Source organism: Falco biarmicus, chromosome 5, assembly GCF_023638135.1.
Source record: "Falco biarmicus isolate bFalBia1 chromosome 5, bFalBia1.pri, whole genome shotgun sequence".
Classification (NCBI taxonomy): Eukaryota; Metazoa; Chordata; class Aves; order Falconiformes; family Falconidae; genus Falco; species Falco biarmicus.
In genome coordinates, this window is record NC_079292.1 from 67,783,168 (window position 1) to 67,809,067 (window position 25,900).

Genomic DNA, 25,900 nt, shown 5'->3' on the forward strand with positions numbered 1-25,900 from the left:
CTCTGCTCACCTCTAAACCAGTCCAGGGTGTTTCAGCTCTGCTCAGGGCCACTTTTGTTAGCAACAATGCTGAAACACTGCATCAAACCACCATCCTCACACCATGGGAGAGCCTAATCCAAACACCACACGGCTGCTTTTCTCAGTGCAACCTGTGGATGCTGCACCAGAGCGCTGGGTCTGGCTGAAGAGTGGTACCTTGTGCAGAGGTGCTCCTCCCAGCTCCTGGGAGGAGAGAAGATGGAGACTTTCTACCCTAACCTATGACAGTAAGCTAAAGTAATGACATTTTCTTGCCTCGCAGGAAATGCAGTTTGGTCAAGGTGACACAGTAAGAAGATCCAAAGCATTCAAACTGAGCATCTCACAAAATACCAGGAGAGCTGTGATGACCACAAACTATTCCCATGCAGGCATGAAATGAAGCAATTAATACTTACTTCCCTCATTTCACCTATTTTGGGTGTGAGGCAAATAGTGTCTTACAAGAACAAGGCAGTTATTAGTTGAAAGAAATCTTTTTCCCTTGCCCCAAAGTATTTTGGCAGGGATAGTTTGCCTCTAGCTCTACTTAGAGCCTGTGAGCTCAGCTACCAGTGTCACCCAGTAAGATGGGGACATGCTGTGCCCACACAGCAGCACCAGCACTTCACTAGGGCCAAAAATTGATCTGAACAGAGAAAAGTTTTCCAAAGATCCTCTTCTCCTACAAGGAGGTGGTGACTGTCTTAAAAGGCTGACTGGTTCTTCTGGGCTGCTGGAAGCTAGTCATTACTCTTATTTTTAATTGGCAGCAGGAGAAGGGCTGGTGCATTGGGTAGTGGTCAGATACAGCCACGCTTGCAGTACATGCCTACATTAGGGAAGAGCACAGAGGTGAACGCCACACAGGAGATTTTGTTTCATGCAGCTGCATCACATCATGAAGAGCAAGAAAAGACCCTGCTCAGCACTATCCCAAGGTGCAGAGGGGGATGCCACCCCACTTTGTCCCTAGGTCATCTCACCTGACTGTCCAGACCCAACATCATCAGCATGGAGAAGAAGAGGATCGACCAGAGCGGGGAGAGGGGCAGCTGTGTGACAGCCTGTGGGTAGGCAAGGAAAGCCAGTCCAGGGCCTGCAGTAATGAAAAGAGGGATGAGCCCATGTTTATAAAGCATTTGATGGGAAGTCTGAGCTAAGGGCCACAGCTGAGCAGAGAAACAATGATTGCAGTCAAGAATTGCAGGTATTTAATATAGGAGCTAGAAACACCTGAGCCTTCACTGATGACACACCAGCCTGGTGGGGTGCACAGGGGTAGGATGGGGAGGCAGGAATGACTAGAGAAATGCTTTGCCTTTTCCTTTCTGCAAGCAAGAAAGTCATCAAATTATTGCTACCAAATGGAGCTGGAGCACTTTGCTAGAGAAATGAGCTGGTATTCTGAGCTGGTTATAACTTCCCTGATGTCTTTTTTTTTCCATCACACAATGCTTGAGAGAAAGAAACCTTGAAATAAAGGCTTTCTCTGGGAAGCCAGCAATTTCAAAATATGTCTTTGTGCAAAATGACACAGTCCCATCTTGGCTGAAAAATTATTCTGAGATTACCATTTCAGAATTTCACATGGAAAAGGGACTCCAATTTTTTATCATATCTACTGAAAACATAGGCAGTATCTATTCTTCATAGGAAGGTTTCAGAAGGAAAATGGCAAAAGGATGTGAAACTTCAGCACTAAAAGAAGGTGAACATTAAAAGCAGGTGGAGATGTCCCTTGAAGCCAGTGTGATGAACACCAGCCACAAGTGCCCGAGATCCATGTTGGTGGGAGGACACGCAAAGAGGGTTGTACACTTGGGTCCCAGTCAAGAAAGCCCTGGGAGCATCCCATGCTCACTGATGATTTTCTCTCAAAGGTTGCTGTTGCATTTGAACACGGGTTTCGGCTTACCTGAAGAGGCCAGCTCTGAGATCGACTTCTTCGTGATGTGTGACATGAAGCCAACAATAGAGAAAATAACAAACCCAGCAAATATGCTTGTGGTGGAATTTATACAGCAGACAATAATGGAATCTCTGGAAGAGAGAAAGAAAGAAAACACCTGCAGGTCCCTACCAAGAGGCCAAGAGCTAAGGGTGGGTAAACAAAAGTCCAAGCCCTGCCTAGAGCAGTTCCTGTGCCTTGGAGAGGTAGCCCAGGTGATGTGTTAAGTGTCCTGCAGGCAGGGGACCTCTGCTACAATGATCACCATGTGTCCCCGAGGCCACATGTTGCCAGCGAGGGGATGTCGGAGATCAGATACCCCAGACCCACCGTGACCCCCTACCTCACCTGTGAGCACTCCCTGCCACGAAGGCAGCTGGAAAAAAAACAACAGACCTGTAGACATTGTTGTGGAAAGTGTTGTAGCTCCCCAGAGCGATCAGAGAGCCCAGCCCCAGGCCGTAAGAGAAGAAGATCTGCGTGGCTGCGTCCATCCAGACCTGTGGAGAAGGAGCGGGGAGAGTACAGCAGGAGGGACTGCATGCTGCAGGTGCATCTCCTACAGCACCCAGTGCAGGGCTAGCAACAGGGCTGGATACAGCTGGTGGGGCTGTGGACTTGGCCATAGAGCCCACTGGGGTTGTCAGGACCTGAGGGCACCATGCCACTAGAGCCGCAGGTGCCTGCAACACTGGCTGCTGACTCAAGCTCCAAGGAAATGTTTGGGGCAGTGGCTAGAAATGTCATAGGAGCCACCTTGAAACCTGTAGCTGTGTTACTGCCAGCTGGGGTGAACATGTCTGAAGAGCAGACATTTCCATGCCTTTCTGAACACCACCTATCTCCAGGGCGAGCTAGGGCTCAGAGATGGGTGCAAGTGGAGAGGAGAGTAACAGACATGGCGGGTGCAGCCCCGTTTCGCCCATGGGCTGGGGATGCTGTGCATGTGTGTCTCACAGACGTGGTCGGAGCATGCTGCCTCCTGGAGCCACTGCACATCCCACAGCTACGTAAGGCCAGCAGGGCCCCTGTGCCTCCCCACAGGGGAACCAGGCTGCCAGGGGTCTTTACCACAGGGCACTGAGTCAGGGACGTGGCATGTGCCTCTCCTGCTTGCAGTGTCAGGAAGAAGCGTGCTAGAGAGCAGTGCCTCCCCGAGGAGGAGGCAGAGGAGCAGGAGGTCTGCAGCCTTCTCACATGACAAGCACATCAAAAGTGCAGCCTAGCCCAGCACCAGATGTACATCCCCAGCCCTCCAAAACCTGTGGCTCGAGGCTGCTTTCAGAGATGGATGAGGATGGAGGAAGGGTCCTGCATCCCATTTTCTGGACTGTGTCACTCAGTTCTCTTTGAAGGTCAGAAAGGACTCACACATCATCTGAACTTGTGTGTGTGTGTTTGCTTTCCCACAGCTGCCCCCCAAGAGGTGCTGCTCCTCTCGGAGACCCATATCCCATGCTCACCCCCCCCTCCATTCCTATTCCACTAGCATGTCTTTGATTTTCCAACATAGAGTTTCTTGCGCAAACAACTACAGAGAACAGCTTGCAAGGCTGGTCCTGATGCTTTACAGTCTTAAAGCCTAGAATGCACAAGAAAAGGGGGCAGAGTGTTCATTTCTTAATTACATAGTATTTAAACAACTCTTCTGGTCTTGAGGGCTCTGTTTCTAGCATGAGAGCTATTGCAGCTGGCAGTACAGTTACAGTGTGTGTCCTGCAAGAGGGATCATCGAGGCCCCTTGAGAAATGATGGGTGTCCAGTTGTCCCCACTCACATGTGACTGGTGACTCTGGAGCCATGGAAGCATTGCTGCTGCAAAAGGCAGGGTCTGTGTCTCCTGAAAATATTTGCCTTTGCAAACCTCCATGCTCTGCCTGGGTCCCCTCTGTTCTTCCACTGACCAAGGCAACATAACTGGCCACCACTCATCATTCAAGCACTACCAAAAATTGCTGCTGTGTGTGCTGTTGTGTTTGTGTTGCTTCTGAGGCCCCTATGCCAGTACGACTACATCGTCTTTTCTCTGCGACCACCGAATCAAGACCAAATCACCAGCCCTGGGACAGTCAGTGAAATGAGGCATTCCCAGCCCAGAGGGGACTTCCCTTCACTGGGGCAAGTTCTGACACCCTTGCCCATGGGTAACGCTGCTTGAGTACAGCCGAGCTGCTGCACAGGTTTCCACCCCGAAGGGCCTGCTACTCAACTCGGTCTGCACCTGTAAGGGTCATGGCTGCTTGAACAGGGAACGGTTCCAAGGGGGTTTTTAATACTTAAAATATTCAAGGGAATCACCTGGGGAAGACTAATGTGGAGAAAACCAGGAGGTAAGAGCTTTCCTCCACACTAGGCTACAAACCTCGGAGTTGGAGAGCTTTCTGAAGTCAGGCGTGAGGTAGAAGAGGATGCCCTCCTTGGCTCCTGGCAGGGTGACTCCCCGGAAGAAGAGGATGAAAAGCATGAAGTAGGGGTAGGTGGCTGAGAAATACACCACCTGCGAAAGACACCATGGGAGAGAAGCCATCAGCCCACCAGTGCCTAGGAGCCTTCCTGCCTGTGGTGGCATTGCATCCATCATGTGCCCCTGCAAGCAGGACAGGCTCCCCATGCACAGCCACTTCGGGCAGCATTTCCGTGTTGTTTCTGTTTCCCATTCCCATGCTAATAATGTTTCTGGCTGTTTGAGGTTTCTCTCTGCCAATGACACGCAAGGATGCACTAATCACAAAAGTAGCATGTTAAAGTCTGGATGAATTGCCCAAAGACAAGGGAATTGCACAGGGATAAATTTACTCCACCGAAGTAATCCCTTTAAGTCATCACATCCTTATTTTGCAGAGCTAAAGTTGGTGTTTCTCTAGTCCAATGCATCGAGCAATCTAAGTTGTCTTGACTCCACCGCTTCCTTCTCAGCACTTTCAGGGACTCAGGCACATGCCATCCCTCATCACAGGGTCCGTACCAGCCATCGCCAGGGCTTTGCTGCAGCTGCACACCTAACACCTGTCTGAGAGCCACTGGGGAGGTTAACAGCTTAGGTGACCTGTGCCTGAAGTGCCTCTTTCTGATCTCTCCTCTAGATTACTCTCATAGTATTGTCCCGCTACACCACGCTGTGCTCTAAATAACACATCTCAGTACCTCAGCATTGCTGTTTCACTAAACTAAGCAATTACCTCTCCACTGTGCTAGCCTGAAATGTTACACAGCGAATAACAACGTGCTTCTGATCTGAAGGTCTCCCACCAATGCTTAAAGGGCAGCAGGAAAAATTTCAAAGGAAGAGGTGGGGTTTTTTCCATCAGCAGCGTTTTACGAGACTGTGATTTTCAAAAGGGGGAGCCTGGAAGAGACCTCACTCTCTCAAAGGGCTCTCCCAAGGTAGAAAATGTAAGAAATCTCTGAAGATCTTTTCCCAAGTCTATTCCCAAAGAGACTGAGCACCCAGACCCGGGACTTTAAAGGGAAGAGCTATTCCCTATGCTTAGAATGAAAATTACCATAAACACGGTAGCAATTTTTACAGCCGTGGAAGGTAAATGTCAGGAATTTAATAGTATCTGTTACTGTGATTCTGCCTCGAAACACCATAACCTTAGTTATAGGCACTCAAACAAAATTGAGTCCAGAGGACATTCTGACAGCTGAGACCCAAGCATGGCAATGCAAGGCAGCACCGAAACCCTCAGTTCTTGCATCGTACCTTGCCTGTCCACTCCACGCCCTTCCAGATGGAGAAGTAGACCAGCAGCCAGGCCAGGGCCAGTGTGCCAGCCAGGGGCCAGCGGATGGTGCCAGGCTCCCCCAGGCCCCCAGACATCTGGTGCATGTTCCTCCTGGGGGGCAGAGGTGGCGTTAAGGAAAGAACATGTTAGGGGGAAGTCCAACCCTTGGGGTCAGAGGGACTGGAGAACCCAGAGGTGGCTGAAGGGCAAAGGGCCAGGTGCAGACAAGCACGAGAGCCTGCAAAACCCTAAAGGGACCTGAGGCTCATCGTGATGGGGTAAAGGAAGGAGAAGAGAGGCAGAGAGGCTGTTATCCTCTCTATCCATCTGACCTGCGGCTGTACAGAGCACCCTGTGTGCATGTCCACCTCAGCCAATGGCCGGCTCTGATGCCCTCCTGCCAAGGCTGTCCAAGGAAAGGTGCTAGCAGGCATGGCTGCAGCCCTGGCGAGCAGGCACGATGGCCTGGCCGCAGCAAGGGGGAGAAACCTGGTGTAGGGAGGCTGTGGACATACTCCCAGAACTCGGTGACGGCGCTGGTGAGATTGGTGGTGTCATCCAGGGAGTAGTTGGAGAAGCAACGGTTGGTGTTCCAGGCATTCCCGCAGCTCTGCCATGGCAGGTTCTGTGCCAGCACAAGGACAGCAAGGTTAGAATTAATGTGACATCTCCACAGGGCAGCGGTAAGAAGTGAAATTTTGCTTCTTTAAAACTGAAACTCCATTGTTTTTGCAAAGAGGATGGGAGGCTTCTCCGAATGGGCAGAAACCTTGCAGCCAAAAGCATGAAATGATTTCCCAAAATAATGATAAATAGTGACATGGATTTTCCAGGAAACAATATCATGACGTGATTAGGGCAATACTGTAGCTCTAATAAAATGGTAGCAATTCCCCAGACAGAAAGCCATTTCCAATTAACTGCTGGTAATTAATAGCTACTAATTAAAATAGCTACCAAGGGATATTGTGCTTATAATCATTATAGCTTTTGGCTAGCTTTATTCAACAAGTGGCTGGAATTCAGTGCACAAAGAATAAACAATGATTTGCTTCTTATTTCTCGTTTATACTAAGCTTCAAATGCTTAAAAAGCAATGTGGCATTGAGAATGGGGGCAAACAGTTTGCTACACAAATAAACTACTGTAACATAAGCCCAGGAGTAAATTTAAAGGGTAGTAGCTATTTCATGCTGTCCTCTGCCCTGATTATAAGCAGCACAAAGTGATTCCTGGGAGATGTTGACACTGTAAGTAACAGTGTGACAGCAGCACACCGCTACAGATTTATTACAATTGGCTCTGGCGCTGCAAGCAATGAAACTGCACTGTCAGGGGCTGTGCGAGCACACAGGGCAACTCACCCATGCCGTGTAGTACCACGGCCAAGGCAGCCCAACAAGAGCAGCTCAGATACGTCTCCATGTGCAGCAATCTCATTTCCCAAGTGCAGTGCATGTAGATAAATGCAGAACGGCTATTCTGGATGATTTCCCTCTGCAGATAAGACCTCAGGCTCCAGCTCAACAAAGCTTTAAGAAGATGTTTGTATCCATTCCTATTCATCCACAAACACAGACCCCCTTTAGAAATGTTATCTGTGTTTTAAGTGCTTTGTGGCATCAGTGCCTCTAAGTGCTGCCTTCACCCCCCGCTCTAAATCAGTTCGCTCCAGCAAATGATACCTCCTAAGGTGCACAGTGGCTTGGCAGAAGAAGGGCTATGGGAAGGGCAGGTGGGGACACCCCGGTGGCCACCCAGGCTGTTTGCACCACTCAGTGATTTCATTGTGGACTTGCTAATTGCACTGAAACAAATGCAAGGGCTCAAGCATTGCACAGCAGCCCTTCAACCGAGCAGTTTGCACATCAGAGATGCTGCACAGCTCTTATAAGGAGGGGCAGGCAGGGGGATGGTTCGTTGCTGCTCTATTTCCTTTGAATTTCAGAGGACAGAAACTGCAGAAGGCAGCTGGGCTCCTATTCATATTCAGAATACTCCTAGTCAAATTTAGGAGAGACAGGGGACAGGCATCAGCCTAGGTTTTTTATTCGCATCTTGGCTCCTTTTGGGAATCTGGAATTATCTCTGGTAAAAGGTCTTGAGCTGAACACCTGGAGCTGCTTGTGTAGATATGAGCACTGTCACCAGCTGGGTCTGTGACACCTGAATGTACCAACAGGTTTATGTCTTTAAGGCTGCTGGTTGCTCAGAGATTTACTTAAGGGAGCTCTTCCCAGCTTCTGGGCTGAAATAAATCATTCAGCTATCAAGAAATTAATGCAGGGTGTGATTCTAGCCTTCCAGACCCTCCTATGGGAGAGGAACCCACTATAAACCACAATGCCAAAGCATGTGTTAAGGGACAGTCACAAGCAGATGTCTAAATGCTTTCTGAATAATTTTCCCAGCAGAAAAAAATCCCCGGGATTTCATTTATCAAGAGAAGCGTAAAGGAGGACTAATTAAGGTCAATACCAAATCCTGGGTAATAAGAACATGTGACAAAACCAGTTGTGGAAATGTGCAGCTCATAGATTCGCACAGCTCTAGAAATAGAGCAGAGACACAGGCTGAGCTTTAAAGACTGATGTGAGTGGGGAGCAGTTCCCAGAAAGGGGCTGGGACCATCCCCTTCAGGGGATCATCCTCTCCAGAGGAAAAACATCAGTGCCCATCAGCACTACACAGCTTGCCTACAGGGTCGATAAACTCCTCAGGAAGGGTCCAGCAGGGTGCCGACAAAGGCTCTTTGCACAAACTACCAGCAGCTAGTGCATGTTTTGCAACTTGAACAACTCACTCCCCATAAAGCAGGGAGTAGGGACCCAGAACACAGCCAATGCCACGCTGTAGACATGCCTGTGACTCACCGCAGTGAAAGAGTTGAAGAGATAGTAGAGAGCCCAGGCAATGATGACGATGTAGTAGATGTTCAGCCAGAAGGAGAGAACCACAGCTGCCAGTCCCACTCCTGCAAATGAAGGCAGAGAGCAGCATCAATCCAGGTCTCTGGTACCCAACTGAGCTCACAGGCACCACAGTGAGCTTTGAGGCAGAGCCAGAAAAAGTGAATCAGCTCATCAACACAGCATGTGTTACACCTACACCGTGAGCTGGTCAGCAAGGGAGCCTCATTCCCTCACATCTCTCACCCACCTGTTTCCACTGGGTGAATAGTGCTACACTTCAGTGTGCTACAGAGCTCCAAGAAATCCAAGATCCAGTCACTTCCCTGGCAGAATCTCTTTTCCCACATCCAAGACATTTCTAAATCACCACTGGTTTTCAGAACGCAGTCACTCCAGACATGGCAACAGGTTCACATCTCCTGTCTACAGCTTTCCCATGTATAATTATTAAAGTAAACCTATACAGGGACACTTATGGCAGGTCTTCTGCAACCAGTGCCCCTCTGTCACAGTCCCTGCTGCTCATGAAGCAACTTGTCACCGCACAAGACTGCTTGAACAGAGCACAGTGATGTTAGTGACTGCAGACACCAGGGTCAAGGACAGCTTGATAAAGACAGAAGGCTAAAACTCCCCTTACCTACCACCCCATCCCAGTCCCCATGGATTTGCTGATTTGCTTCCCAAACCATTAAAGGGTTTTTCTCTGTAGTTATGTGCCATTATCTTCACCTTCACAAACTTACAGTACAGTACCTTTAAACATGGGTGCTAATTTCCAGACTCCCAGTCCGCCGACAGAGGTATACTGGCCCAGAGCAGTTTCCAGCAGGAATAGAGGAATCCCAGCAAACACCAGCGTCAGGAAATAGGGAATGAGGAAGGCCCCTGAAAGAAGGAGCAATGTTATCAGATGGCTTCCCCTTTTACCAAGAAATAAATGCTTCCAGCTGCTGTTTCTTGCTCTGCAGCACCCACGTGATGAGGAGCAGATTTGTTCAGAGGCGACAGTTTGCGACTGGAGTTGGTATGTTCAGTGAGTCGCCCACTGAGATTGCCACTGCCTTTCCCTTATCTGTTCACTATGGATATATATGTATCATATATACATACATACTGGCATCACTAGCTACGTGATGCCAGTCTCACTTCATTAGGTATTTAGGAAATGCTAAGCCAAATCTGACAACAAACCCAAAAGCTTGGACACCGACATTGGTAACTTGTTCTTGTTGATCTTTCCTATACTGCTTGCAGCAGCTCCCAGTTCTTCACCTTGAAGGAAAAAGCACGGGAATATCTGGCAATGGGCACTACTTTCTTTTTTTATAGCTATTTCAGTATTCTAAGGAAAGTGTGGTTAAGACTGTATTTGCTCTTGTAACAGCCCTATATACCTCCCCACCCTTGTTCTAGGCTTTACCCTTAAAATTCCTGGTGAAAGCATTCCTCTTTATGGACCCTGTGGAAATCATCTCAGCACTAGAAATGAGGTGGTGCAGCCATTCATTAGAGTTATTACTTGCACCTCGTAATTAGAAGAGCAAATAGAATAGGAGAGCCGCATTGTGTGATTTAAAGTCTGTACATGTTCAGGTCATCCTGACTTCTGGGACTTGGGACAAAACTCCTTTTCCAGCTTCCTCATGCATGTGCTGGAGCGTGCCATCATTCCTGAGGAGAACAAACTCCTGCAGAAGATGCTGGCTGGGGAGAGAGAGGGGACACTCAGTTTGCTCAGAAGCAGCTGGCAGTGTTTGGGACGGCACTGGTTTCTGCACTAGCTGGAGGGCTGAGCTGTCAGTCTGAGTCTTCTTCTCCAGACATCAGTGGGAAAGCAAACACAGATTCAGCAAGCAAAGCCACTCCAGAGAGCTGCAGCTCAGCTTGCACCTGGCAAAGCCAGGCTCCAGCAGCTGCTCTCCAAGGGCAGAGAAGCGGCAAGGCACAGCCAGGGATGCTGGCTCAGGGGACACCCAGCTGGGGATGCCTGCCTGCCAAGCGGGGAGCTGAGCCCAGCTGGGAGAGGCAGGTGCCAGCACCCGGCATGGAAATGCATGGGAGGCAACATGCAAGAGGAACTGGCAGCCGCTGGTGGGAAGAAAACACGCTCCAGGCCAGCAGCTTGATGACCATGAGCCTGAATCACAAGCTGGCGTGGAAGCACAGGCTCTCGGCTTCATCAGCAGCCTGTGGCGGAGCGAACAGCTTTGAGCATTGCTGCAGGAGGAGTGCTGCCTGCTCAGCATCCTCCCCTGCACTCGCGCTCGCTGCCGCAGCATACAAGGTCCAGCCCCCTGGGAGCCCTGCGGGAAGCCGGGGTCTGCTCTGAGGACACAGATGCTGCCTCGCTACTGTTGTGCCTTACCGTAGAGTTTGGACACGGAGCTTATCAGCCATCATAGTGCCTTGCTCGTTTCTGTGCAAGCAGCTAATTAAATTTGGCCACAGCCCTGATGATCCCGCGTTTTTTATCTATAGCAGGCCAGGAAGGTTTGTAGGTGAAAGATTTTATTAGACTGTTGAGAAAAAAACAAACTTTCAGACCCAGGTCATTTATCCTGGCTTAACAAAAATCCTCTATAATAGAAGAAAGTCTACAAACCAGACAAAAGCCTTGAACTGAGGGCAGTTGGCAATGACACTGCCACTCTGGAGAGTCAGCTCCCTGAGCAGGCAGGGATAATATCCCCGGGTGCTGTACAGCCAGAGGGGAAATCAGTTCTGAAATTTGTACCTTAAGTTTTCATGCCTGTGTCTAATCATTGGCACAGAAAGGGATGGTCTTTAATCTCTGGCCCTGGACAGGCTGCTGAAAGGTCTGGTTCAATTCCTGGGCCTGCTACAAATGATTGCGTGTGACCTTGGGAGAGCCCAAACTTGTCTCCAAAGTCCATGGGTCAAACGGGTAATGGCACCAGCCCCTGGAGGCAGGGAAGAATCACGTAGTGCCTGACACTCACTGTGCAGCCCCCCTGTCTGCCTTTAGTCTCCAGCTCCTAATGCTGTACAGCAAGCAATAATAATTAATCCCTAAAATGCTGAACACTGCCCACGATTCAGAAGTTGAGCATTACAAGCTGTTACATGCTGTTGCTTGGAGTCTCAATGTGTAAATGAGAAAAGCATGATGCTTATTTAAAGAAATGTTATTCTCTCAAGTTATTCAAGCTCAGGATCTCACAGACAATTTTTAGCACCTACTGAGCTGCATTTAGAGTCTGTTTAGAGTCCGGTAAAATTCTGTTGACATCAGGACTGCATGAGGTTAGAAACCGGTGTAGAGGCTGACGTGTTAGTCATAACTGGGCACATTCAGCTGTGTGCAGAGCCAGCAGGGAGCCCAGGAACCGCTCTGGGTAAAGCCTGCTCCCTGCAGCCGACGGGCCTTGCGCTAGGCTGCTGTACCCTGACCAAATATCCCCTAATTACGCGCCTGATTACAATGCCGAGCAAATCAGCCATGTGCCGATACAATGTGACAGCAGTAAGTGAGACGACAATATTTCCATTCAGTTCAATTTGCCAGTGCGTAATGGAAGCAGCCCACACGACCGTGCTCTGAGCAGCGCACATGCAGGACGCTAAAATTAGAGTCCCACCCACAGCCTGCTCCTCCGGAGGCACCTCCATCGGGGCACAGCCAAGATGGTGCCCACCCGACCGCAAATGAGACGCCGTGCGGTGCCACCCTTCCTCGCTGCTCCCCATCAGCTCCCGGTGACGCGCTCATGCGTCAGCTCTCCTGCCTGTCTCCGGCATCAGCAGCCTCCACTCGCTGCTCATTATTGCCGGCTGCGGAAACAGTCGTGCCTGCAAACAGCCAGACTGGGTAGGGGTGAGAGGAACAAGCAAGATACAGTCTGCCACGAATGGCACGAACCAGCCGGCGAGGCAGGGTGTTTGAGAGGAGGCAGGCGCTAATTCCTGCGTTTTGTCTGCCTGGTGCTTTTGCTCGCAGCTGGCTGATCCCTCTGTGTGCCTGCAGCTGCTGGGGCAGAGATCAACCTGTGCCATTGCTAATGTTAACAGTAGTGCTCCACACCTCTCCAGCAGCCTCTGTCCTAGGATCTCAGCTGAATTTATAAATAGAATTTATTTTAGTTTCCAAACACCCCTCATCTCATTATATTGTCATCCCCACCTTTATGTGTGAGGAGACAGAGCCACGGGCAGTGCAGATTCGGAATATTTCAGAAGGCGCGGTGATCACAGGGCAGAGACTGGGCTCAAAACCAGCTCTGTGGCTTAGCCATGGGGCTAATGTTGTTTGAGGAGGGCTAGCACAGTCAGGTGCCAGACTGTGGCTAAAAACACCAGCAGACCCTCACTGTGGTTCTAGCTATGGTGGCACAGGCTTCCCTAGGTAGATCTGATTGATTCCCATAAACCTCACCTGGCTCAGCCACATACTTGCGCCTCTGCACAAAATGACAGACCGAATTATAAATCTTGTCAAAATGGATGACTGTCTGGTCTCCCGCTGGGACTCACTCCACACGCTTCAGAGAAAGGGCCAAGATCCCCCTAAATGCTGCGGACCTACACGGATAGGCTGCTGCAGGGAGCTGGACCCCTCTCTTTTTTCCTAGGGTGAAAGGAGAAGAGCACCCTACACCAGCTACATCATGGACAGCAGAAGTGGGCTGGCAACATAAGGAGAAGTCATGAGAGCAAAACCAAAGTGGTTTTGAAAAAGGAATTAAAGGCAAAAGGAAAGGAAAAAAGATGTAGAGAAGAAGCATGAGAAGAGCCCCTCAGAGCAGTGTGAATGAACAAGGCACTGGGGACAGGGATTGAAGAGCTAAGAGGGAAGCAAAGGGCAACATGGGATGACTAAAACATGGGCAAAACTAAAATTATATATACAGCCTTAAAGGTGAGGCAAAGGGGTTTGGACTTGTATGGGAAGCCTGAGAAATGATTCAAGGAGGATCTCTTCAGGCAGGGAGAGAACATTATTTTAGTAACAGGCCAAAACAACGGGAGAGCTGGGCATGGCATCAGTGAGTAAAGAACCTCTGTTCTACAGACACCAAAGCAGCCCACAGCCCCCTCACTAAATCATCTCCCTGCAAGGCTGAAGAAAAAACACCATTTTGGAGGGGTGCATGTATACATGTACATACATATGCATGCTTGTATATGTGTCTGCTTGGCCCTGCTATGGTCCATGCAAAGCTTCTAATCAAAACTCCTCAGACACATGACCCAAATTCAGATGCAAAGCTGTTACCCCTTGAGAATACACTAGACTGAGGAGAACCCCACCATTAGCAGATAGAACCTGATTTCCCTGGGAATGCCCCATAGGCATCCAGCCTATGTGCATAGCCCTCCTTGTAAATAAATGAGGTCCCAGACACTCTTTGCTGTAGCCCTGAAAATTAGTACTGGAGAAGCTTGACAAAACTCGAACTCTGCGTTATATTTCTTTGGGCTCCTGCTTCCCGTTCTGCACTTGCTAGTAAAGCCCACAGACCATGGGAACTAGTCGCCTGGCAACTTAATAACTCACATCATGAGGGAGAGCTCTCAGCCAGGGGACCAGCCACTTGTCCAGACCTACACTGAACTGAAGCCCGTTCATGGGAAAAGGCTGCTCAGGGATGAGCGCAGGTGCTATGCGTTTCTCACCTCCTCCGTTCTTGCCACAGAGATACGGAAAGCGCCAAACATTGCCCAGACCGATAGCATAGCCCACGCAGGACAGCAAGAAGTCAAATCTCCCCTTCCAGGAGCCCCTGTCTGGGATCTCCTTCTTCTTCTTCTTAGTGCTCACAGCCTCGGGGGCGATGGGCTCTGACTCCTCCAGAGCTGCTTCCTTCACCTCGGAGGGGGAGCTCAGCTCCACGGAGGTGTTGTCCATCTTGCCCATGGTGACTTAGATGTATGGCCACTCTTGCTCAGGGGCAGGAGGAGCAGGAAGGGCAGTTTCCACCCTGGCTGACCACGGATGAAGTAAGTGCTGGGCAAAGCTCCTGATGAGAAAGTAAAGAAAGAAGGTATCCTGTGTTAGTGTAGCAGGTTTAGGAGCTTTGCTGGGGTTTAGCTGGACTCACTGGATAGACTGGTGCACATCAGGGCAGCCTATCCATGCCTCCCTGCTTTCCCCAGAGAGAAAAAGGAGGGTAATTTTGCCTTGCTCCACAGCTACCATTCTGAGGAGCCATGGTCACATAGGCTGCTAACAACAGGCTCAGACCTGGTTGTTACCAGCACAAAGCAAACGCCTCAACTCTCATCTTTTCTCCTTTTCACCCCAACACCTGTTCTGCAAGAAAGGCTCCAAGACCAGTATGCATGCAGGGAAGTCACAGCCTGTGGGTGACCCACCACAGAGCAGTCCAGGCACAGAAATACATCTAGCATGTATCAGCAACAGTGCAGAAGGGCATGATGGAGGTGCCACATCCCCCAGGTCTGGGGCCCAAAACTGAGTACACCAGCTATAGAGCCATCTGAGAGGTCATGTGGCCCGGCCAGCCATGCATGGCTGTGACAGCATAGCTTTGCAATGGCACCTCTGGTACGGACATGCCCCACATTGCAATCTCGTGCTCTAATCCCTTGTCATGCAGCAACACAGCTGTGATCACAGCTGTGCACCTGCAATGGCTGGCGAGGAAATCGCTGATCAGCTCAGCACCCCCTTGTACACCATGTCGCATGTGATATTGTAATCACCATGTGTATTCAGGTGACGCTCACTAGTGACTGTAGCCAGCCTGTGAACCACTGAAATCCCATGACATCAGGACTCCAAAGTCCTGAAGGTTATTTGGATGAGTCTGACTAAAAATTTAATGAACATTTCCATTGATTTTAGGCCCTAAGAAGTATATAACCAACACACCAAAAAAATTTAGAAAGAAAGTGAGAACAGGCTACGTTGTGACACCAGTGTCAAAACCAATATAGCACTCATCTTAAAAACTAAGTGCAGTTCTCCCTTCCCCTTTACTGAAGATATTGCAAAGTCAGAAGGCAGCATGGAGAAGAGCTAAAAGGATGCTCAAATGTGAGGAAAAGGATAAATTTATCAGTATCATAGAATATGAGTATTCACCATTTCTGCCACAAGAACTATGGGCAATTAAATTAAGACAACAGGTGGTAGGTTCGAAAAGAGCAAAAGGTGATACTCCACAGGAATGTGCAGCCATGGAGCGTCTGGGACTGGCATAGCAATGGCTCTCACCCAGTTCTCAGCCCATTTTACATAGAGCTGAATTTAAACCTCCACCTGGGGCTATTAGGGCGGCCAGTGCTACAGTCTGCCAGAGAAGTTTGTTGACAAAAACATTCCTAGGTGTATGTTTAAAAAAAAAAAAAAAAAAAGAAGAAAAAGAAAAAATGAAGGGCTATATCATGAAACAAAGCAATGCTATGAAGAGGAGGCATGCTCTAGCTGTTAAAGCTGGTCTTGTTTCAGCTGCTTACTCTTGGCAGTCTTGTCTCCTAAACAAACAGTACCCATTTGCCCCATGGGGTGCTTGGGGCACTCATTGACTGGTATTTCTAAAGCATCCTGAACAGAGATGGTCTTTCAAGCCCAGGCTCGACAGCAGTATCAGCTCCTGCTTACTATAGTTTACACCCCACAATTAAAGCAGATGGGTTTCCTTCCCCCACAGAATTTGTCGCTGAGGTTAGAAAAACTGTGTCAACTGTGAAGGGAATGGGCGAACTAGAAAATAACTAATTCATTCTGGTACGTCAGTGGAGAAGCCAGAAAACTCCTTGCTGTGGGATGAAGGCTGTAACCAGTCCTCTGAGCTACATAGCCAGCCCTGAGCCTCACGCCTGTAGGCCGAAGATGGTTGCAGGTAAGCCCAGAAGTAAGTGACAGCACAGAAAAGCCTTCTGGGGAGAAAAGACTGTTGTTTCACCTTGCCCGGGAGGCAGATGCCAGAAGAATGCATTTCTGGACACTTGAAGTAAAGGCTTTGCTTAAAAGATCCCCTTTCTATCTTACACCTTGTGACAGTACTGTCACACCAGCTCCTGCTCCTCAGTAAGGCAGGGAGCAAAAAGATTATACAGAAATGTAGGAGGAAAGTAAAATAAAGAAAAATTATAAATCAAAACAGAAGAAATAGCACCAAAACCCCTGGGAAGAATTCAGAGCTGGGCTAAGTCAGGATAATTAGCTATGCCTGGAGACATAACAAATTAAGCTCAGCAGAAGCCATTTTGACTTACTTTTTTTTTCTGAGACAAAAAATGGTAGGTAAGCTGCTATCTTAAAAAGTATGTATATGTCCTGCTCTCCCTGTGCTCTTTTCCTTGTTCTTGCTGCCACAGTTCTGCAGCGATACTGCAGCTAGATGGTCACACCTCGTATTTCATGTTCTCGGGGCAGAATGGCAGAGGAGCAGCAAACTGTACTGGCAGTTTCTTCTTACCTGAGAAGTGAGGTCCTTCATCTCCAGCTCAGAAAGAATAAACTAGATTTATAGGTGTCTCCACAGTCAAGAAATAGAAAAACAGTCAAAAGGACCTGCTGAAGGTTTATCCCACCTACTGTCCTGTCTGCTACAGTGATGGATGATTAGGGCAGAAGGGCTCATACATGTCCTGCAGCCCAGCCACACCATGTCCTTCCCTGGACACGCAGCTCTAACCAGGAAAAGTACAGGCATTGGTCGCTCCAGGCTTAGTGTTTGACTCCTATGTTTAGACATTAGTTCACACGCTGGACAAATGGTCCTTCTGGGACAAAATGCACCAGCCCCTCTACATATCCACATGGGCCTCCTCCAGCACGAGGACAGGGCTCTGCCCTGTACTGACAGCCTGGAGAGAGGAGAGTTGGTTCAGCAGCTCTCTGTCATGTCACATTATTTGTTCTGAAAAGCACACAGCACTTTGAGCACAGCAAAATGCCTGAAGGACTCAAAATGATAATCAATAAGAGCAGAGCTACAAGCTGGAGGTGGGCTCTGCCTTGCAAGGACTTGAAAACAAGGTCAAAGAGTTAAAACATGACACTAGCAGGTTCCTCATCCAGCTTCTTCCAAATACATCATATTCTGAAGCCAGGACTTTCAAAACGATCAGTAAAAGCTAGGTTCATAAATCCCTGCCAGTAAAGCAGTGACCCGAGTTTCACCGAGTCGTGCAGAAGGCCTGGTCTGCTGCTGCTCAAGTCAATATAAACAATTGTGTGCTCCCCAGCAGGTGCAGAGCCAGGCTGAAATGCACCCTGGAAAACAGCCCTTCCCCTCCTTTTTTTTGAGGAACTCCACTGCAAATAACAAAATAGACCTGGAAAAGTATTATATCCACTTGAAACACTGCCTCCTGAAGCTGCTAACAGTGGTGACCTTTTTGCTTTCCCCTGCTTCAGTGTGAAATATTAACAGACTCCTCAAACTGGACAGAAACCAAAAATTTCAAGGCCATAAAATTGCCTGAAACGAAACAGCAAAATTACCTGTGGAAACACACGTAAGAAATACTTTCACACCTTCCCACCTCTCATTTGTCAGTGCTTTAACAGCCACACAAATCAATTCTGACCCTTGCAGGTAGAGCCAGAATTAGTTTAATTACACAGCGCAGGCTGCTGTTCAGTCAATTAGACTTTTCCTTCCATCCACACCATTTTAATGACAACAAAGTAACCCCAAGGCTCTTGCGTCTTGCTTAGAGCTGTGATCAGGGCACAGCAGACTCTTGGCTGATTTTCTGCTCACTGCAGTAGCAGCATGTGCTTGAGCTTCCCACATCCATGGAAGCTGGAGGGTCTGGAGAAGACCCCCTCTGTGGGAGCCTGAGGACGCTGGTGGGTCACAGGCCACACCTGGAGCCCACTCAGGGCTGGAGCATTGCTGTCCTGCCCAGCTGGGTCAGGAGGCCAGGGCTTGTGTTTCACAGCCCTGTCTATATGCTGCCTAAGAGGCAGCCAGTGCAGCCTCCCAGCTTTTCATCTCCCTTTCCCTGAAGAGAGGTGACTGCTTGGTTACAGGAGAAATCAGTGCTCACAGAGGACGTGGGCAGAAAATAAATCAACTCCCCTTTGTGATGAAACTGCGAGGTGGCCTCCACCTCCACCCCCCTTTTTGACACTCCTGCATGAGATGTGGGTTGATGTCCAAGTCTGACCTGCAGCTGTTGCCCAACCTCCCTCTTCCGCCAGCAGCCCTGACTGACCAGCATCGCTCCAGACAATTGTGGGAGGTGAGGCTGGCACCACACCACAACCCTATCTAGATACACAGAAGGGGCAAGAGGGTCATGAACCATGTTTCATAAAATATTAAACAAACAAGACAGCCACATGGGGCCAGAATACATCTCGCAGCCCCAGGCTGTGATCCCAGGAGGGCTGTGGCAGTCCCTCATGGCCCTGAAAAAAACCAGGTAAAGAACCGCTGAGCTGCTGGTGCTGGCCACAGCCTACTGTGTGGTTGCTTTGCCAAGCTGCACCTTGATGTTTGCATTATGCACACAGGAGGAATTGGGTCAGCTATTGCAATGCCCTCTCTGGCTACGGATGCCCACTTGAATCTCCTCTGTTTCCTCATCCCTCAAGGGGAAGTAGGGTTGGATCCTGCTCCAGGCCACAGGCTGTGCTTCACCTACCACGGCTGCTCTGACCTCAGTGGCTGGGGCCACCTCACATTGTCTGAAAGGAAAGCCAGGGCTTTGTGTCTTTTTTTGAATAATGCAAATGATGCACCCTCTGAGCCACTGTAGTGCTGTCATTTAAGGCTCATTCTGGCACCTGAAAAGCTTCCCTGGGAAGGGGAGAGCTGGCAGGGCTCTTCCTTGGCTCCCAGAGACTGTCCAGACCTGGCGCGAGTGGTACTTTCACCCATACTTGAAAAAGGAGCACAGCCCTCAAAGACATCAAGTTCCTCAAGAAGCAGGGAATGGAGTGAGGGAAGAGACTCAGGTTAGTGCTTCTCCCGGGGAAGGGCGGTGGGGTGACCCCACGAGTGCCCCACTGCGCATCACCACCAGCCAGCCAGCCTGCACGGGGCAGGGAGGAGGGAGGCAGCTCCTAGGAGGGCAGCCTGGAGACATGGGAGACAGGCAGGAGCACTGGGGATGGGCTGGGGGGGAACTAGAGAGACAGCAAACACTGCCGTCAGGGACCTGTCACGACAGGTGGAGGGACAAGGGACCTTATGAAGATAAAAGCAGGTATCATTAATTCTGCTGAGCAAAAAACCACCCCAACTCACTATTCCTCCTCTAGGACAGAAGCTGATGTTTTGCACATATTTCTCCACTTTTTGTGTACACACAACCCAGGAATAACTTTCATTGGCCTCCCCTGCCTGCCTTGTTCCTTGCTAAGGGATGATCTCGCTCCAGGGAACCTAACGGAAAAAACCTTCCAGCGACTTCACCGCGAACATCGCTGGGGCAGAAGTGCCTAAAAATGATCAGACAGCAATTTCAGCTGGAATTTCTCACTTATCTTGTACCTCCTGTTCCCTTTTCATTACAGCCCAGCATGACATACAGGCACTGCCACCGCAGTGTGGGTGGGCATCCCTGCTGGCCCCTTCACTTTTTCCCCCAGGAAGGCTGCAGTGTCACAGCCCAGCTGATGCAGTGTGAGTTACTGCTCCCACCAGCTGCTACCTTACAAAAACTGTGCCTCTGAGCTAAGATTTTAGCTCAAACCCTGAGCTGCAGCAACATCCTCAGTGAGACTGTGGCCTTCACAGGGGTGAATTTCCCCATCTCGCCAGGAGTCACAAGTACTTCATACTTGCAGAGCTGGATTTGATGCACCTCCAGAGACACTGTAACTAATGTCAGTGGTTATTTGCTGTATTGGCCTTGATATGTTCTGGTTTGTTTTTTTTTTTTAGTTTGTTGGGGGTTTTTTTATGAAGTCATTGAACAGAGCAAGTTGGATGAAATTGGTCTTGCAATGGAAAGGGATGACCTTCACCTGAGAAAGTAATCTTGGACTTTATTGTCACAATTTAATAATGAAAGAGTGAATAAAGAAAAAAAATTACATGGAAAGAGCAGAAACAAGCGTGAGAATGACCCAGAGACTGCCTTGAAGTGTCCAGCATGGCAGGGAAGCAATCTTTCCTCACCTTGCATGGCAGAGGAAAAAAGGACTGGGCACTGCACGTCCCCTGCGGCCGGGAAGCTTGCAGCTGGGGACATGACCCACCTGCAGGGCACAGGTGAGTCCAGCCCATGCCACACTGGACAGCACCTGCTGCTCTTGGAGTAAGATGAGCGGGTGAAAACCTGGCACTGCCTCAAAAATTTCTGCTACTGCATTCAGCTGAAAGCACAAAGGGGAAGATAGATGGGAGAAGGAGGAGACAAAACAGAGACTTCTGCTTCTTCTGGGCAGGATCACAGCAGCTAATGAGCACTACATCAAGTCACCAAGAGCTCAATCAAAATGTGGCACCTGTGACACTGCCTGGTGCCACTCTGGCATGCGTATCCAGCTCCAAGAAAGACCAGAGGCTCACCACACAGAACACAATATCATTTTCCTGCTGCAGCACAGCCAAGACAGAGGAAAACTGTGTCCTGCTTTCAGATGCCAAACTCTTTGTTCTCCTTCTCCATGAAACCAGAGACACAATCATGCCCCAGAGCCCTGAGGCTACTGCAAGGCTCCATTTGTTCATATGCTTTTTTGGGGTGGAAAATACAGAATGGCAGAGCCAACTCCCTCTGCAGGAACCACGCATGAGCATTGCTAGCTGGCAGCCCCTTGGCTGACGTTTTCCTCGAAATAGCCCAGAAAATGTGCTCATTACCCAGTAAGGGCACCGCTCCCTGCCGTCTAGGATCAGCCTGCAACTAGCTGGGCACTATTATCTCTACTATTTTAACACTCAGGTCTTCTTCTCCTCTCCCTACTTCTTGCGCTAAGCATGATACAAGTGGTGCAGAAGGAGCATCTCTTCCCTTAAGGCTTGTAATATCAGGAGATAAGACAGATGAAGGAAAAGCTGTTGTCCCTGTTGCCTTGGCTAGAGACCTGAGCCACAGCTCACACAGCCAGTCCGTACTGGGGTGCAGACTGACCCTCCAGGGCCAGGCACAGCCTTTACTGCACGAGCATCTCCACAAGGGCTAGACATGGCACATATTTGCTCTATCCCCAGCAAACAGACAGCAGCATCATGGGGAGGTCCACCCCCAGTATAAGCAGTTCTTATATCAGTCGTTTTCAGTATTTCAGTTGTTTGTTCCTTGTGCCCATTAAGTTTCTCCAGGAGAAAACACATTTCCAGCTGCATGCCTTTGGCCTGACAGAATCTCAAACTGTCACAGAACTTCCCTTGGAGGGAGAAGAACTGAAATTACATGTCCTGGAGGTGTCCACCAAGCATTGGCAGAATTGCAGCAAGGTCACCAGCAAACTGGGGAGCCCTTGATAGCCAGGCTGTGGCTGCCTCTCCCTCCAAGCAGCACTTACAGGGGGTAGGGAGCAGGGTGAAGGTAGGAAGGGAGGGAGGGAGGGGGTGAATGAGTTTGACCAGTTCTCCAGTGCTGTGGAGACAAAGGAGGGATGGGGAGGGCTTCACATAGGGCATGAGGCACCTCCTTCAGGGTCAGTGTCTTGGAGATAGAATCATATAGAATCATAGAATCATTTAGGTTGGAAAAGACCTTTAAGATCAAGTCCAACCATTAACCCAGGACTGCCAAGTCCACCATGACCCCTAAGCACCTCATCTACGTGTTTTTTAAACACTTCCAAGGATGGTGATTCCATCACTTCCCTGGGCAGTCTGTTCCAATGCCTGACCACCCACAGGGAGATAGGAAGGAAACACCCCAGCAGCTGTACAGGCAGGTAAGCTCAGCTCCACTGTCAGAGACAGCCAGAGCTTGCAGGACCTCTGTAAAGGGATGCCAAGAGCCTGAAACACGGTGTTTTGGGCTGATCCTTGGGACTGTAACACACAAGGTGGGGAAGGGCTGTCCCAGCCCCAGGGAGGGGCAGCTATACTGATCCCTCCTCTATGCATATCGCCTAGCCCACCCCTTGAGCCCTATCCACTGGAGACCCTCTGCAGGGAAACTTGCCTGGGGTTTCACCTCAGTGCTGTTTCAAGATCTTTACTGAGCCATTATTTAAGCTCACTACATCTCCCCCCAGCCCACAGGCACTGTGAGAAGCTTTTCAGCTTTCAGGCCCCCAACAACACTTTCTGGTGGTGCTGCTGTGGGACAACTGTCCTCCCCTTCAACCCACCTGGCAGCACCAGCTCCCCGGAAGGCAGTGGGGGGCTGCTCCCCCAGCAGGGCAGGGAGCAGCACCTGCAGGTCCCCCCCAGCAGCACAGTGTGTGTGGGGTGGTGGCTCGTGACCTGCTTCTACACTGCAGCAGAAACACCCTCCTAGCCTGGGCTTTTACTGGGGGTGAGAGGGGTTTGAAGTGGAGGTTGGTTGCTGCAGCTGCCTGTTAACACCAAGGGGAATCCAGTTAGCTCTGTGTAGGAGTGACAGACGGGGAAGATGCTGCCTTCCCAGTAACTGGTGTCTTTCTTCACCAAGGGCACATTGCAATGGCAATGGCAATGGTAACCGGCAGAAGGAATTTAGGCACAGCAGTGGTATAGCTGAGGGTGAAGCATAGACAACGCCTGCTCCTGCTTTGGGCAGCATGCCTGCTTCACACTGCCCCCATCTGAGCACCAGGCAGGCAGACCTGCCTCCATTTGCTCACCTCTACAGCACCTTTCAGGAGGCAGAAACCATCCTTCATCCTGCCTTGTCCTCAGGGTGCTGAGCCCCTCATCCCCTCATCCAGCCCAGCTGGGATGGAAGAGAGCTCAGCACCTGCAGCAGCCCTTCCCCAGGGATGCTCATGCAGGCAGGCAGCTGTCCCCTACCACCACTGCAATGCTCCTTTCTCTGACCCCAGCACTCATGTCCCAAGACCAGACAGTGCTGTCCCAGTGGATGCACCTACCTCAGGGTGCTGGCCAGTTGAAGGTCCTTGGGGTGCGCAGAGCCGCTCACGGAGACACCAGCCCAGAGAGGCACATACTGGCCTGCTTTCCCACACAGAGGGTAGCTATGAGCCCCTCCTGCCTTGGGGCCCCTCTACCCCTGCCTCACCCCACGCAGCTCCTCATCGCCTGTATCGATGAGCCCTTAATGAGCTTTGAGCTCACGTCCAGTCAAATCAACACCCTGCATGTCGCGGGTGTGGTGCGGGGGGGATACCCAGAGCCACTGGAAAAACACACGTTGCTGGGAGAGAGGAGTCTCCAAGGGCATATGGGCAGGAGGGAGGGCAGGAGCGCCGGCAAAGGGACTGATGCTGAAAAATGGGGAAGGCAGCAGGTGAGTGGGTTGCATGGCGTTGGTTGCATGCATGTTGCTGCAGCAGTTCCTGCAAGGATGGCTGCAGCAGCACTTAAGAGGCCATGTTAAAGGTGCTGTGCATACCCCTTGCCCTTCGTGTTTGCAGTCAGACAGTGGTCTCCATCTTCTCCGCGAGCAGGGTTGGCCGCAATCATGCAGAGGATGCAGAAGTCCGGCACACCATGCACAGCAGGGAGGCTGGGTCTCTGTGAGCCTCTTCTGTTTTCACACAGCCCTGCCTGACACAGCCCTTGCACAGGGCCAGGCTTGTAAAAGCGCAGTGCTGCAAAGGGGCAACAGGGCAGGCAGGGCTCAGAAGGAATAGTCCCAAAGGACGCTACAGCATCACCAGTCAGGTGCACTACTGGCTGTGGGTCAGGCTTTTTGGGTGAAGGGGGAAGGCAGAGGAAGAGGGATACTCCTCATTTGAAGTGTCTGGTACCAGCCACCAGCCAAGGGAATGAGCCACACATGAACGACCAGTTGCTTAGTGTGTAAATCCTGTCTTTGGTTCTAAAAGGGGTTGCATGGAGCCTTTATTTCCCTTTTCTTCTTCTTTCTGGGGCCCAAGACAATTTGCATCCACCAGGAACACAAAGAATTCTCTTTCAAAGGCAGCATGCAGGAGCTGCTGGCTCTGCAAGCATCACCTCATTAGCAGCAGCATTTTCAGAGGTGCAGGGGAAAGAGCCCAAGTGAATTAAAGTATAATTCTCCCCAGATGTCACTGGCAAAAATAACACCTTCTCACTTACCAGCTCCTCTCTTTGTGTGAAAGCAGAGCTAGGTATGCTTAAATTAGTGACAAAAGTACACTTAGTGGCTTTCAGCGCTTGCAGAGACAATGCAGCCAGTGACCTGGATTTCCCTGTATGCCCCAGCCCGTACACAAGGGCTTGCTTCACCCCAACCATGACCCCATACCATCTCCCTGGGTGCTCAGGTGGGCTGAGGATACACCAGCAATCCCACACAATTAGTTTTGTTAATTTCTCATTAGCAAAACTCTCCTTTGAAGGTCCCTCATGCCTCCTTTCCTCAGAGACAGCAATCACACCCATATCCCATCACAGCTAAACCTAATGCAGTTCATCTGCTGAAGCCCTTACCCCGTACAGATGGGAGGGAAAATGTGCTGCCTCACATCTTTGCTGAGATTGGTGCTTGTGGTCCCATCTACATCTGCACTAATATCCTACCAATGGATTATATTTAAAAATCATGTTTCAGGATAAGGCCCTAGAAGAGCATGGGGGAGGCAGTAAGACCCCCCACCAGGTTATCTCAGCCATTAAAAGAGAAAGATGGTGTTGCCAGGAGGGCTGTCCAGGCTGGTGAGAGGGACAGTGGAGAAAGAAAATTATTTTTTCTGGGTAAACCCACGAGGGTGTGAGAGCTGAGTGGGAGGATTGCACACAGGCTGGAAGCATCCTGATGAAAAGGCATCTTCCCTGAGCTGAAGCAAATTCTGTGAGCAGGAATCCTTTCTGGGAGTGAGCTGTAGGTCTGATAGAGCACCCCGATCCCTCTCCTCTGCCAGGGAGCCTGTGTTCCCCATGCCACTCTGTGAGCTTGAGTACCTCTCAATTAGCAGCTAACAAAGTTAAAAGAGAGGTAAACTACATCTGTCTCAGAAATCTTTTCTTTAGACTTTTGTCTGGGATAAAAAATATTGTGCTGCCTTTGCTGCCTAGAAAACCTATTCTGCATTTATGCAGCCTGCACTGCCCAGACCTGCAAAGGCAGGGAGGGTGAAGTGCAGAACAGGGAATTCATTATCGCCTGTTGTGCCACGGTGCTCTGCTGGAACTGCTGCCAGCTGAGTCCCCAGGAGCGAGGTCATGTCCCTGTCTGGTAAGCCAAGGCTCACAGTGTTTCAGAGAGCTTCCTCACAGCTCTTGGTGAAAGCAGGACCGGAGAGGTGCGCTCCCCCTGTCTCCTGGGGCATGCATGGGCACAGCCCT

General features: G+C 50.0%; 1 protein-coding gene across 1 annotated transcript in view; it reads right to left on the bottom strand.

The window, feature by feature from the left end:
- The window catches only part of LOC130149540 (sodium- and chloride-dependent GABA transporter 1-like), a 36,558-nt gene extending 12,786 nt beyond the window's left edge, over positions 1-23,772 (bottom strand). Inside the window, exons 1-10 of the mRNA XM_056339287.1 lie at positions 23,539-23,772; positions 14,250-14,593; positions 9,369-9,500; positions 8,574-8,674; positions 6,216-6,325; positions 5,679-5,811; positions 4,335-4,469; positions 2,369-2,472; positions 1,940-2,064; positions 1,008-1,120 (exon numbers count right to left, since the gene is read on the bottom strand). Of these exons, the coding sequence (XP_056195262.1) occupies positions 1,008-1,120; positions 1,940-2,064; positions 2,369-2,472; positions 4,335-4,469; positions 5,679-5,811; positions 6,216-6,325; positions 8,574-8,674; positions 9,369-9,500; positions 14,250-14,490 (1,194 nt within the window). The 5' untranslated portion in view covers positions 14,491-14,593; positions 23,539-23,772. The remainder of the gene's footprint in view (positions 1-1,007; positions 1,121-1,939; positions 2,065-2,368; positions 2,473-4,334; positions 4,470-5,678; positions 5,812-6,215; positions 6,326-8,573; positions 8,675-9,368; positions 9,501-14,249; positions 14,594-23,538) is intronic.
- Positions 23,773-25,900: the final 2,128 nt, after the last annotated feature.